Genomic DNA, 12,379 nt, shown 5'->3' with positions numbered 1-12,379 from the left:
TGCAGTATGATAATTCACTACCCGAGTCTAACTGTGCTTATTTCAAACATGTTGTTTCAGGCTTGAATTGATCTTTTTCCCAGCAGACATTTTGACTTATTGATGAAGGGAACGCCCAGTTTTAAGCCCCAGCATCTTAGTGAGCTTGTGTCCAGAGGCATTATGCTTCAGGGTTGGAATTTGGTGGTCAAAGGTAAAGGTCGCTGTGACCTCACAAAACTTGTGTTCTTGTGAACGCAACATCTCAGAAACGCCTTGAGAGAATCTATTCAGATTTGGTACAAATGTTCACACTGATTCGTTTTGGCTGGTAAAAGGTCAAAGGTCACAGTCACTGTGGCTTGTTGAACATAATATCTCAAATCTGCCTGTAGGGATTTTCCAGTTGTCACTTGGAATCCAGCCGTCAATATTTCGGAATATTTACATCTGTGCATTTCTTGCTCTGACATGGCAAAACGTCTTCAGTGAAAAAGGCCGACAAAGATAGTTAACACTCTCTGCTTTACAAACTGTAGCACAAAAGTGTGTAAAAATATAGAACTATTGAAATGTGTTTCTTATGAGGAGGAAATAATCTCTAAGTGTCTTGCCTATCAAACATGTAACACACTAATTACCTCAGACATCAGACCTTAATACCATCTACTCCTCACATCCATTGATTTATGGGTATTTTTCCCATTTTTCCCTCTGTTGTATCCATCCCTTCTCTCCTCTGTTCACTGATCTATTCATTTCTTGGCTGTGGCTGATTTCACTCTTAACATTCTACCACCCTGTGTTCTACCTGGTGTCTGTCCTGTGTCTCTTCATGTACATATTAATGTTCTTCAGTTAAGCGTCTCAAAGCAGTCTGTTTATTTGTGAATGTCCGCGCGTGTGTGTGAGAGAGAGAAAGTGAAATAAAGTGCCTTCTTATTTTTCTACTGACCAAAACACTGACATGCGCTGAGCAAAGCCTATTCAAACCAACTCAACTCAACCTCAGCATAGTATGTTTCTGACTTGGTTTTCTTTAACTTAAATGAAGATAAAGATGAGTGTTTCTGGGTTTTGGGCCTACTGTCTTTTATTTAGAAAATACTAATGTGTATGAAAACAAAGGTTAAATGATTTCCCTGTTTGATCAGAGCTTTTATCTGCTAATAGTCATTAGTTATAAGAATCCTTCATTTTGCATGTGAATGTTTGAAAATAAATAAACATTATTTTCTAATGAATATAAATTGCTATGTTTTTTATTCATTATTTGTGTGATGTTTAAATGAATGGACCTCATCAGTGTGAGTGAAGTGATGTTTCCTGTTCATTTCAGTGGAGTTGTGGCATCTTCCTTATTTCTGTTGTAGAGAATGTACAGAATTCTTTAATGTGAGAGCCTTTCATTTAATTTACACATGCATACTCATCTATGCATGCTCCCTTTTTCTGTTTCACACCTGTACACACACACACACACACACACCCTCTCTTTTATCACCAGTGATAACAGGTGTGTTGCACAGTACGAGTTTCATGAAATTGAGCAAGTGAAACGCATCTGTTTCACTTTGACTTGATAATCAAGACATCTTGATGGCAGCATCCTGTCGTTTGTTTCACAGTATATATATATATATTTTTTCCCCTGTGTGCGTTATCCAGTGGAAGAGAGAGCAAGAGTTTGACCTGCAGCTGCTCGAGAGGGCTGTTCAGGGGGAGGAGGCCCAGGGCGTTAGGAGTGTCCAGGGGGAGGAAAGACCTCCCGAGCACAAGGAGAGACCCCGGTCGCAGTCTGACGAATGGCTGACCTATCGCTCCACGGCCACAACCCCTCCTGCACAGGAAGTTGACCTGGAGCCACTAGATTATGACGTGGACCTTAACAAAGAGGTAAGTTGTCTTTGTCTCAGTGAAGAAATACAGCTGATGAGTTCAATGTCAATACTTAGATCAACTAGAATCACACATTAAAGTGCATCTGTCTGCCGAGGCCCAACAGTCCCCCTATGAGACCACATTTAATCTGATTGATCCAGATTTTTATTTGGATCTGCACAAAATTACACACACTCATAACTATCAGTCCATGCCTGATTTTATTTTACAAAGATTTCTGTATTGTTTCTTGTGAAATTCACAAATATGTGGAGAAACGCCCTGACTCACACTGTTAAAGAAAGTGATGAAGGAAATCCTGGATTCATCCCCTTAAATGAATCTCCTCCAGATGTTCATGGGTTCTTCCTTGGCTCATATCTTACAGTAAGATATCAGGTTCCTCTTAAGGTTAAATGTGAAAACAGCATTAATACACGCCCCACCCCATCTTCACTTTATTGTTTATTGTTAATACTATTTTCGGACTGAATTGATGGGGCTGCTTGTTGAACAAAATGTTGAAACAGCAAAAGTAACTTCAAGTGCTGATTGTATGAAGCTGACAAATGAGGCAGAAGAAAGAAGCAGAAATACATCTGTAATATTGTGATGATAAATCACCAGCACTACCCCACTAATGTTAGATTACATCGGTTTTCTTCCAGCTCATTTATCTGCCTCTGTCTCACAGTTACAGTCTTTATGTGCAGCTGTGTTCTTCCTCCTCCGAGCCACGTGTGAGGTTGTTTTTCATGCATGAACTAACATTAAACGACACATTGCAGCAAGAAACATTTAGTAGTCAAGAGTGTAATTAGTTCTCAACTCCTAAAATTAAAATTAAACTTTTGAACTCTGCTGTGTTTAAAGGGCGACATCTCCCACACAGCTCTTTGTACATTCATGTAAACCTCAAATTAAAGCTGAGACTTGGCACTTTACTTTTGTTGTGTCCATTATTTTTATTTCAAATTGAAGGAGCTGAAGTTAAGAGGCTGCCGAACAAAAATGTGTAACTGTCCAATTACTTGCAGCCCTGACTGCATGTGCTTTCAGTTATAAACAAACAGCTAAATTACCAGCTTGTTGTAGGTTTAGCTTCAGAAAGAACTTGAGCTCATCCCTGAGCTCATTCTTACCTCTCCCTCTACTTATCATTAATTATATGTGTAAATTATTTTGCTAACTCTCACCATATTTTCTTAAGAATTTTATATTTTCTCATCTCAGTAATAAGAAAAATTTTAAACGTTAAGCTTAAATCCTGTCTCTTCAGCCCAGCTTTTACACACATCATATCTATGTTGTAGCTGTCTAAGCCTCAGAAAGTGTTGATCCCAGAGCGCTACGTGGATTCAGAGCCTGAGGAGCCGCTGAGTCCTCAGGAGGAGGAGGAGCGTCATCGTAAGGTGGAGCGCATCAAGAGCATCTTGGCAAAGTCAAGGTAAATCAAGTATCAGTGTTAGTGCATCAATACCTTAAAGTATCAAGGAATACAGAACTGAATTTCTATTTGAGTGTGGCCTATGATACCCTCACTGCAGTATCATATAAATAACAATCACGTATCTGTGTACATGTGATAGTGTGCAGAACCTGGCAGCAACAGTGTCTGTGGACAAGCCGGAGGTGGGGCTGGTGGCCCTGGACTCAGCTCTGCAGGAGCAGGAGCGGATCATCACCATGTCCTATGCTCTGGCTTCGGAGGCTTCTCTCAAGAGCAAACTAGTCACAGGTTGGTCATTCAGATCTTTTCATGGTTTCTTTGCTTTATAAAGGGAGTTATTATCTGTATTTTACAGGAACACTCAACAAAATAATGACTGTATCTGCGAAAAAAGAATAAAGAAGTGCAGACAGATTCAGTGAAATGTCTCCTAGCAACAAATTAAAATCTTTTGGTGGAAGAAGGGATAGAAAGAAAGAGAGGGACGCAGCCTTTCAAGAATGCCGGATTGATGAAGTGGAGATGAGAAGGGCGTAAGGTGCAGAGTCGGGCAAAAGGCTGTTCATTTCTTAATAACCAAACATTATTCCTTGTTAGCGCCTCAGATAGTTTCTAATTGCGATCCGTGTAGAATCTTTCAGATGGGGGAGGAATCGCTTGATGAGGCCATTTTGTGAGCTGATCAATGACCCAGTCAAACTCTCCTTCTGCATACCATCGCTGCTGCTTTGAACGTAGCTCTGAACCTGCATAAAAGACACTGCACTCACTTTTCATCTCTTTCATACTCTACAGCAGGCAGGCAAGTTCATTTTCACTGGAGCTGCAGCAGATTGTCAGTCTGACATACACACACACACACACACACACACACACACACACACACACACACACACACACACACACAGTATATCTGTCACATACAGTAACACTCAAGCTGTCAGCATGTGTGGAAGCTTAATATGCACAGCGAGGCAAAGTCAACAATTATAACATTATTTCCAGCATAGAGAAATGTCAGAGAATATAACTGGTGGCATCTTGTCAGTGGAGACTGAATCAATGACTTTCTCTCCCTTTGGTGTTAAAGGCAGGTGTGGTGGTGGAGGTGGAGGTGCACTTTCAAATCACGAAGAGTCTGTATTATACATCCAGCATGAAAGCAGGAATATTCAGCAGTACAATTAAATACAGTAGGCCTATATATTTAAATAGGGGTTATTCTCATAAGTTACATTTGTAATTAGTTGTCAGAAATATTGAAAAGAGCCTCAACAAAAAATATCTACAAAATATTAATGACTTACAAAGTACATTGTGTCGTGCTTCTTTAAGTATTTATTATTTTTTATCCTGATGAAATGTTCAAACTGAACAGATCACAATAAGCCTCAAACGCTTGATGGTGGTGTTGACATTAAACAACACTAATTTATATACTTTTCATGGAAAGTCACTGGAATTCATTTTCCAGTTGAAATAACCAAATGAGAATGTCTGTGTTTTCTGTTAATGTGATAAATAAATACAATTTGCCAAATTCCTGTAAATCCAACTTTGCCTTTGGGATTTACGTTACTCTCCTCAGCATTTGATCAAATCTGCATTGAACTACTACTAATACTGTACGATACATTTGAAAGCTGCTAAAAGCAAACGCACATACATATACCTTTGCAAACCTGTGAAGATGCTGTTGAAGAAACCATCTGTATCTACATTCATGAGTGAGGGCGGGGCTCCTTTACAGACACAAAATTCAACCGCAACTACTTTTGTCAAGTTATTTTTAAGCAAAATATCAATTTTTCTCTGTGGTGGAAGCTTTTCACATGAAAGGATTAAATCTTTTCCTTTGTCATGTATGATGGTAAACTTAATATATTTTTTAAATGTATTCTAAAAAACACACAAGGTGACGTCTTGTGATTTATTTATCACATTAACAGAAAACACAGACATTCTTATCTGATTATTTCAACTGGAAAAATGATTCTAGTGACTTTCAAAGAAGGGTATATAAAAATATAGAGTGATATTAGGTTTTGTTGCCACAGTGTCAGCAGGAGTTGACAGAGCGTCATCACTGTCATAGACGTCTGTCCTTTAGTTGATTTGTTCTCAACACAGCACTAACATCACAAATGTCGTTTTTCTCCTTCTGTCTTTTCCTCTTCTCTTCCTCACTTCTTCCTCCTCATAGTTCCACCACAGGCTAACCTCCCCACTCCTCCTCCCCCGCCCCCTCTTCCTCTTCCTCCTCCACCTCCACCTCCTCCTCTCCCGCCCGTGTCTCTGGCTCCTTCGTCTCCTCTAAGCAACGGAATTCACTACACGTTTGTCTAACCTGAAAAATAAAGTAAGGCCTGACTCGCATGTTTCACGATGCTAATGTTCCCCGAGGCCGCACTGATTCTTTCTAACAAGGGGCTGCTGTGTGCCTGGCACCTCGTTCGATGCTTGCGCTGCTCTGTTGTGATTGTGGGAAACACATCTCGTCTGGGTTGGGGAAGCCCTGCCTCCGCTCCCATTACAATCAAAACAAACATCTGCAGGCAGTCTGCTCATCCCACTGTGATAACTGTGTGTAAATTGTTTTTTTTCCTCTTTTTTGTATCACTGCCAAAATATTTATGGATGATTGAGGAAAGAAAAGGCTGAGACGAACAGGACTGTTTGTAGCATTGTGTGTAATTAACAAAAGAGACACCTTCTGATTTAGCGCCTTGACAGTTCACTAGTCAGCACAGCTGCATTCCTCCGCACCAATTAGCTCCCCATCTGTAGCCTGGCAGCGAGGAGCCAGAAAAAAAACTGGATATCACTGTTACTGTAAATGCAGGAGGAAGTGTCATTTTACTGGCTTATTAAAAATAAACTTCCATCCATCAGACAGACCTGACAAATACCTGATTACTACATTTAATTTCTGAATTTGTGGAGGTTCATTTATGAGGCAAACAGCTCCACATTTACAAATAAGTATGAAATATAAAACTGGAGGGAGATTTAAAAATAAGGTTCCACACATATATAGAATAATTACATGTAGTTGATGATAAATGAATACACACAGTAGGAAAGTGTCCATCCAGCTGCATTTAACCTTTGACCTCTTTGTATAATGCATGTCATGTAAAAGCATGAGATGACTCGATGTCAGAGTGGCGTGATGTCATCATTTACTGGATAAGGAGTCTTTATTCCTTAAGAACCTGTGTGGCTGCATGTTTTTCCACTTATTGTTGTTGTGTGATTCTTTTTTTCCCCAAACTGTTTTACCTGAAGCGCTCTCACCTCATGTTCACATGTTGGTAGGCTGTGAATTGGCGTTTCAGGATCGAATCATCTGATTCTGTGTTATTATAAAAATATGACAATATCCTTAATGATTGTCCCCCAACGTCTCTTTAAGGAAACTTAGTAAAGTTAACATTTAGTACGTTTTTACTAAGTTTAAGTGTAAGTTTCTAGGAGAAAACTATTTGCTGAGTGTTAAAGATTTAAAGCAAAAGTCTACTTCAATCTAAAGACAGAACGAGCCTGGCCTTTTGTTTCAGTGACTGACTCATGAATGTTTGTGAACTTACTTTGTGTTTCTTCCTCCTTTCTTCTTAGCTCAAGCCATCTCTGGACACTGAGGTGCTCGTCCACTTCGACAACATACAACTGGATCCTGCAAGAAAAGAGGATCCTGTTTGACTTTGGACATTTACACGTTTCCATACAGCAGCAGAGGAACTGTAGTAAAGATTTACAAGACAAAACTTTTCTCTCCGTGGCTCACACAACATCTAATCTCTGAAATACTTCTCAGCACTAAGAGAAGGTTTCCTGAAGAAAACTGTGGGAGCTGCTGTGCTTATTAACTATGAGTGTCTAACAAAGTTTAATCTCATAATAATAAAAAGAAATATTTTCTACATGTTATTGCACTTTGAATTGTACACTGTATAGCGTTTTCAAGGTATGACTGACCGGCTTTTACTTGCAGTGTGATCTCAACTGGGAACATTTACGAGTTTCTTTTTGTTTTTTCAGGTACAAAATGTTATGAACAAGCTGTAAGTAAATGTGTCATTACAGTTACTATTTTTATCAAGACTCAGATAATTTTCTTACACCAAACCCCTTGAGATATCATATGTATGTATCGTAGCACTGCCAGTCTCCTTGTAGCTTGCCAAAATGAATTTTATTTTTGCTTACATCAGGACGAAAAATAACCTTACACATATTTTCTGTGTGACTGGGGGGAAGGTTGCACAATGGAAATTTATAAAAATGTGAATATTAAAGATATTAACACAGCATCTGTTTCATCACATACAAATGTGTTTATTTCCTGGTTTCATTCCTGATTTTTTAATTTTATATGAATGAGTTAAATACCTGTCACACAAGTGTATTCTGATCAACCAAAGATATGAAATTCAGTAACTAAGAGGAACGAAGCTAAATGTTGACTTTGCCTTTGATGCCAAACAGCTGTTTTAAAAACAGTTTTAAATGAAGCAAGAATTTCAAAAGAAGAATGAACCCTTGAAACAGTAGTGGACTTAATAATCCCACAGGGTCTAAAACATTTGAGCCAGAGTCATAAAGTTCAACAGCAACAAGTAAAGTTTGTTTGCAGGAGCAGGACAGTGTTGCCTTCCACAGATTTGTGTTTTTCTTTTCCTGCTGTCCACTTCTAGAGATTTGAATCCAAATGGTTTCCAAATGTGATTTAAGAAATTAGCCGAAAAAATCTATTTAATCATTAACATTTAACCAAAAAGAGACTTTGTTCTTTATCATATTTCACTGATGCATTTATTGAATGAATCTTTATTCCCATCATGTACAAAGGAAACATACAAAATGTGCTCTCATCACAGCTCCAGGATTCTCTTTGAACCTCCACATTGATTGCCATGACCTATTAAACTTCATTCTATTATTTGAAAAAGGAACCAAACTATGGCGTGCTCAGAGGAGGTGAAGTTTCAATACAAAAAAAACTGAGAGGCTTCTTGAAGTGTTTCTTAAGTTCAAAGCTTTTTCCATCTCGAAAGAGCATTTTTAATTCCGTGTATTTTCACCCAAGAAGGTGGATACTAATAACTCTGGATTCTGAAGTACAGAAATCATATCTTTAAATTATGAACCCTACCTCCTTTGCAATTGTAAAAAGAATCCTCTAAGAACATGTGATTCAAAAAGAAAGGAATATTGAGAATATGTTTTAAATATAAAAGTGAGACATTGCCTTTATGCCCAATTCTTGCAGTTTTCAATACGAATATTTATTATATTTATCATAAATCACTGAGCGAAATATGCATAACCAGGAATCTAATGGATGCATCACCCTCGCCTTCGTTTGCCAATCCCAATCCTGATAGCTGTTGTATTGGGGCTCCCTCCCAAGTGACATCTTTATCTCTGATTGGAGAGTAATTACTTTCACTCGTCTGCACCGCGGTCGTGCTTTGAAAACACCTGAGAGAGAGAGAGAGAGAGTGGGAAGATGCACCTCCCACAGCAGCCACAGCCTCTCTGCCTCCATCTCTCCTCCAGGATCGGTGGCCCACAGCACCTGCTGGCCCTGGTGCCTAGAAGACCCATCGCATCCTCTGTTCTGCTTATTCTGCAATAAAATGGGATGTTTTTCCTCCTCCTGCAAAAAAATTCAACCCAAGACCCTCCACTGAGAATTGTGGCATTTCCATGTATTGACGTCTGGCTGCTGGTTCATATACATTTGTTATTCTATGCTCTGGACTTCAAAGAGAATGAAAGAGGGCCTATTATGCTAATTGGGTCCTGTTCTGTTAAACGCAATCACGGCCTCCTGCATTAATCCTTTACTAAATACTTACTGGCTTCAGAAACGATTCTCCACATTGGGAGAGACGAAGACACATGCGGCTCAGTTTCCTGACAGGAATGTTTGTTTGAGTCCTTTTTCTACATGTAAATAAAAGCTAAAAAACAAGTAGCAGTAAATAAAATATCTCACGTTGAATAGAGCTCTGGTGTTTATAGTGAGCTACAGAGACACAGATCAGGCTGAGGCTTTGACTTTTGTTGCTTCTTATTTTTGGCAGGTCTGTGGTTGAAAGGAGGAAACCTATTGAGACCCTGCTGAGGAGTCTGACCTTGTTCTCAGGTCTATATTGTTCACTACACTGAACCCTGCACTTGTAACATATTCACACTCTTCCCCTGACAGCAGCAGAGAAAGGAGAAATCCTACACTGATTCCCAGTGATACCTATTTCCATCACATAAATATGATTGTTACTCGCCGACAGTGTCTGAGGATTAGTCTACAGTGGGAAACACGGCCGGCGCTTCCTTTGCACACGGTGGGGATCCCGATTGTAGTCCAATTGTACAAATACAAAAGCAAGGAAGCAGATGCAATAGGTGCTTTGATTTCAAAATAGTATTTTATGCTGTTTTATCATCCTCCAGCTCCACAACGATACATTTTTTAATATGTAAGAAATAGAATGGAGATTTGTTAAATAATTAAAGAGTTAAGAATCACTGAATATTTTCCCAACGTGTGCTTGCGCTATAAAAAGAATAGAGGAAAAGCTGAATTAAAGTCATGCTGCACCACAGTGGCTCTATTTGCAGAAATTAAAACAATAGCTTCTGTGGGATCTTTGCCATGGCATCATTTGGGAGCAAATGTAGAAATAATAAATATTGAATAATGCGTTTACTGGCATAATATAACAGAAAGAGAACACAATTCCTCCGACATAAATGATTAAGTGCGTGTTGAGAATGTGCTGTGTTACATTAAACAATGAATTCATCTCATGTTCCTTAAACGCTTGGCTTTTACAATACCTACAGTGAATTGGGCTTTTTGTACATAAAAGCAATTGCTTTGTAAATGAAGCAAATGCCTCTGGGCCTCCTCTTTAATCTAGTTGCTCTACACACACACACACACACACACACACACACACACACACACACACACACACACACACACACACACACACACACACACACACACACACAGAGCTAAGGGAAATTTACATACAGTCAGCAATGATGCCATTGAAAAGGCTGAATATAACTTAAGGTCCACAGTAAAATATAGTGGTGATACACTACATGGGCTCTTTTTAAATGTATTGTCTCAAATGAATATAGGCCTCATAGAGCTGTGCAATAGAACAATAACAATAATTATCCCAAGAGCAATTTAAAGTCCAATATGTATCAATATAATGCATTGTATAAGTGAAGAGCTATAACATCTAGTTGATCTACTGCAGATTTTTTAAATGTAGTGTGAGTCACTGCCCCATAAAGTCGAGTTTAAACCACAACCTTTACCCAGGAGTGAAAATCATTCTTTAAACTTCAAAGAAACAATAATGTGACATTTATCATAATGATTATAGATATCGACTGATAAGAACATTTTCATCTCAATAAGATTTTAGCCATATGATCCAGTCCTAAAGCTACTTGTGATTAAATGTAAGAACATTTGAATCTCAAAACCTTACTTTGAAAATGCAGACGATGAATTCACCTGTCTCATACATAGATTACTGATTGAGGCTCTGATATAATGAATTTACATCATAGATTACATATAGTCTGATACATGTCAAAGTGCATCCCTGAGTGCTACAGAGTTGAATGTGTAGTATTGTTGACACGGGCTGTGTGATTGGGTCCCTGATAGCTATATAATTAGAAATGGCATGTTGCACTCCTTATTTCAACATGATTAATCAGTGGTTCTCTGTTAACTTGAAAGGAAATATTAGATCCTGACTAAACTTTGATGAAATCCAGAGTTACAAGTAAGAGATTTGGGTCAACTAATGAGAACAGAGCGTCCCACTTTGCAAGTCCAATTGAGGGAGAGAGATGATTTGCATGTATGCAAATAGAGTTGGAATTAATTGCGTAACTTGGTATCCGGTAATGACTAAGTTGTGTTGTTGTTTTCTTTTTGTTGTTGTGGAAGTTGGTCTTTTTACAACTGGACCACGTCGGTGGTGGAGAGCGTCTCACTCACTCGACTGCAGTTTATGTCGGGTGACGTAATTTCTCTCCTTCATTGAAAATACAGATCTCGTTTGTATTGAGATAATTGTTTGTTAATCTTAAAACACTGGCTCATAGCAATTTTACATTGTGTTACAAAGCTCGTTTTAACCATATGTGTGTTCGGCAGGTTTACGACTATACACATTTATCTAAAAACACTAAACTGAGGACTTTTTATACAACGAAAAAAAGGTATTCTGTGATATTCATTTGTTTAGAGCAGCCATGAAAAAACCATTAATAAACATTTAAACATGCACTTATAGCTGTTAATAACTGCCTCATAGTGTGTGATAAACATGTATTAATTGTTTATATGTTGCGTATAAATGCTAAATGGGGGGTTAAGATAAACTATTACTGTTAAAACGAGGGAGTGAACCAATATCCTGGTGCACGTTCTTCTCTTTTTTTTTTTTTTTTAAATCTTCTTTCATAATGCAGGTAATTATGAATCCTCATTGTGAATACTAATCACTGTGGTCCTGAGCATGAATCAGCTGCACACCTTTGAAACCTGCTCTGTGTGCACTGTAATCAAAGTCCCCCCACCTCACTGACTGACTGACTGAATGGTGTTCTCTAATTAACCATGCAGAACAGGAGAAGAACACATGTTAATTTAATGTAACAAAAATGTTGATTTTCATGCAGTCTCCTTTTCAAATATTTATGGGCTAGACTTGAATTTTCGAGATGCATCAAAGACTCACAGGGTATGCAAATGTGTCTGCTTTATCCCCCCCAACAAGTTGGACTGTCTTTTCTTTTACTCCTCATGCAGGCTGCCAGCTCTGCCATCCGAGCTGGAGAGAAGAAGCCACTACAGTCACCTCAGTAAAAAAACAGAGAAGTGGAGCCTATATTTGAGTATTGAGAAATGTTGTGGGCGCGTGCTTGGCTGACCTGGTCAAAGCCTGAGGAGGAGCAACACGTTACACAGAATAAGTCATAAATCATTTCTTTCTCTTCTGATGGAGATCAGATTGTCAT

General features: G+C 38.7%; 1 protein-coding gene across 24 annotated transcripts in view; it reads left to right on the top strand.

The window, feature by feature from the left end:
* Positions 1-7,621, top strand: part of plekha7b (pleckstrin homology domain containing, family A member 7b) — a 62,851-nt gene extending 55,230 nt beyond the window's left edge. For 23 of the 24 annotated variants that reach the window (XM_069524501.1, XM_069524540.1, XM_069524506.1 and 20 more), the window contains 5 exons: positions 1,648-1,875; positions 3,174-3,307; positions 3,450-3,598; positions 5,514-5,669; positions 6,929-7,621. In XM_069524501.1, the coding sequence (XP_069380602.1) occupies positions 1,648-1,875; positions 3,174-3,307; positions 3,450-3,598; positions 5,514-5,656 (654 nt within the window). In that variant the 3' untranslated portion in view covers positions 5,657-5,669; positions 6,929-7,621. The remainder of the gene's footprint in view (positions 1-1,647; positions 1,876-3,173; positions 3,308-3,449; positions 3,599-5,513; positions 5,670-6,928) is intronic. The other variant, XM_069524525.1, reaches the window with a different exon arrangement.
* The last annotated feature ends 4,758 nt before the right edge of the window (positions 7,622-12,379 follow it).

This window comes from Paralichthys olivaceus, chromosome 1 (genome assembly GCF_024713975.1).
Source record: "Paralichthys olivaceus isolate ysfri-2021 chromosome 1, ASM2471397v2, whole genome shotgun sequence".
Lineage (NCBI taxonomy): Eukaryota > Metazoa > Chordata > Actinopteri > Pleuronectiformes > Paralichthyidae > Paralichthys > Paralichthys olivaceus.
Note: the sequence above shows the minus strand (reverse complement) of the source record. Positions and strands in the feature narration are given on the sequence as shown.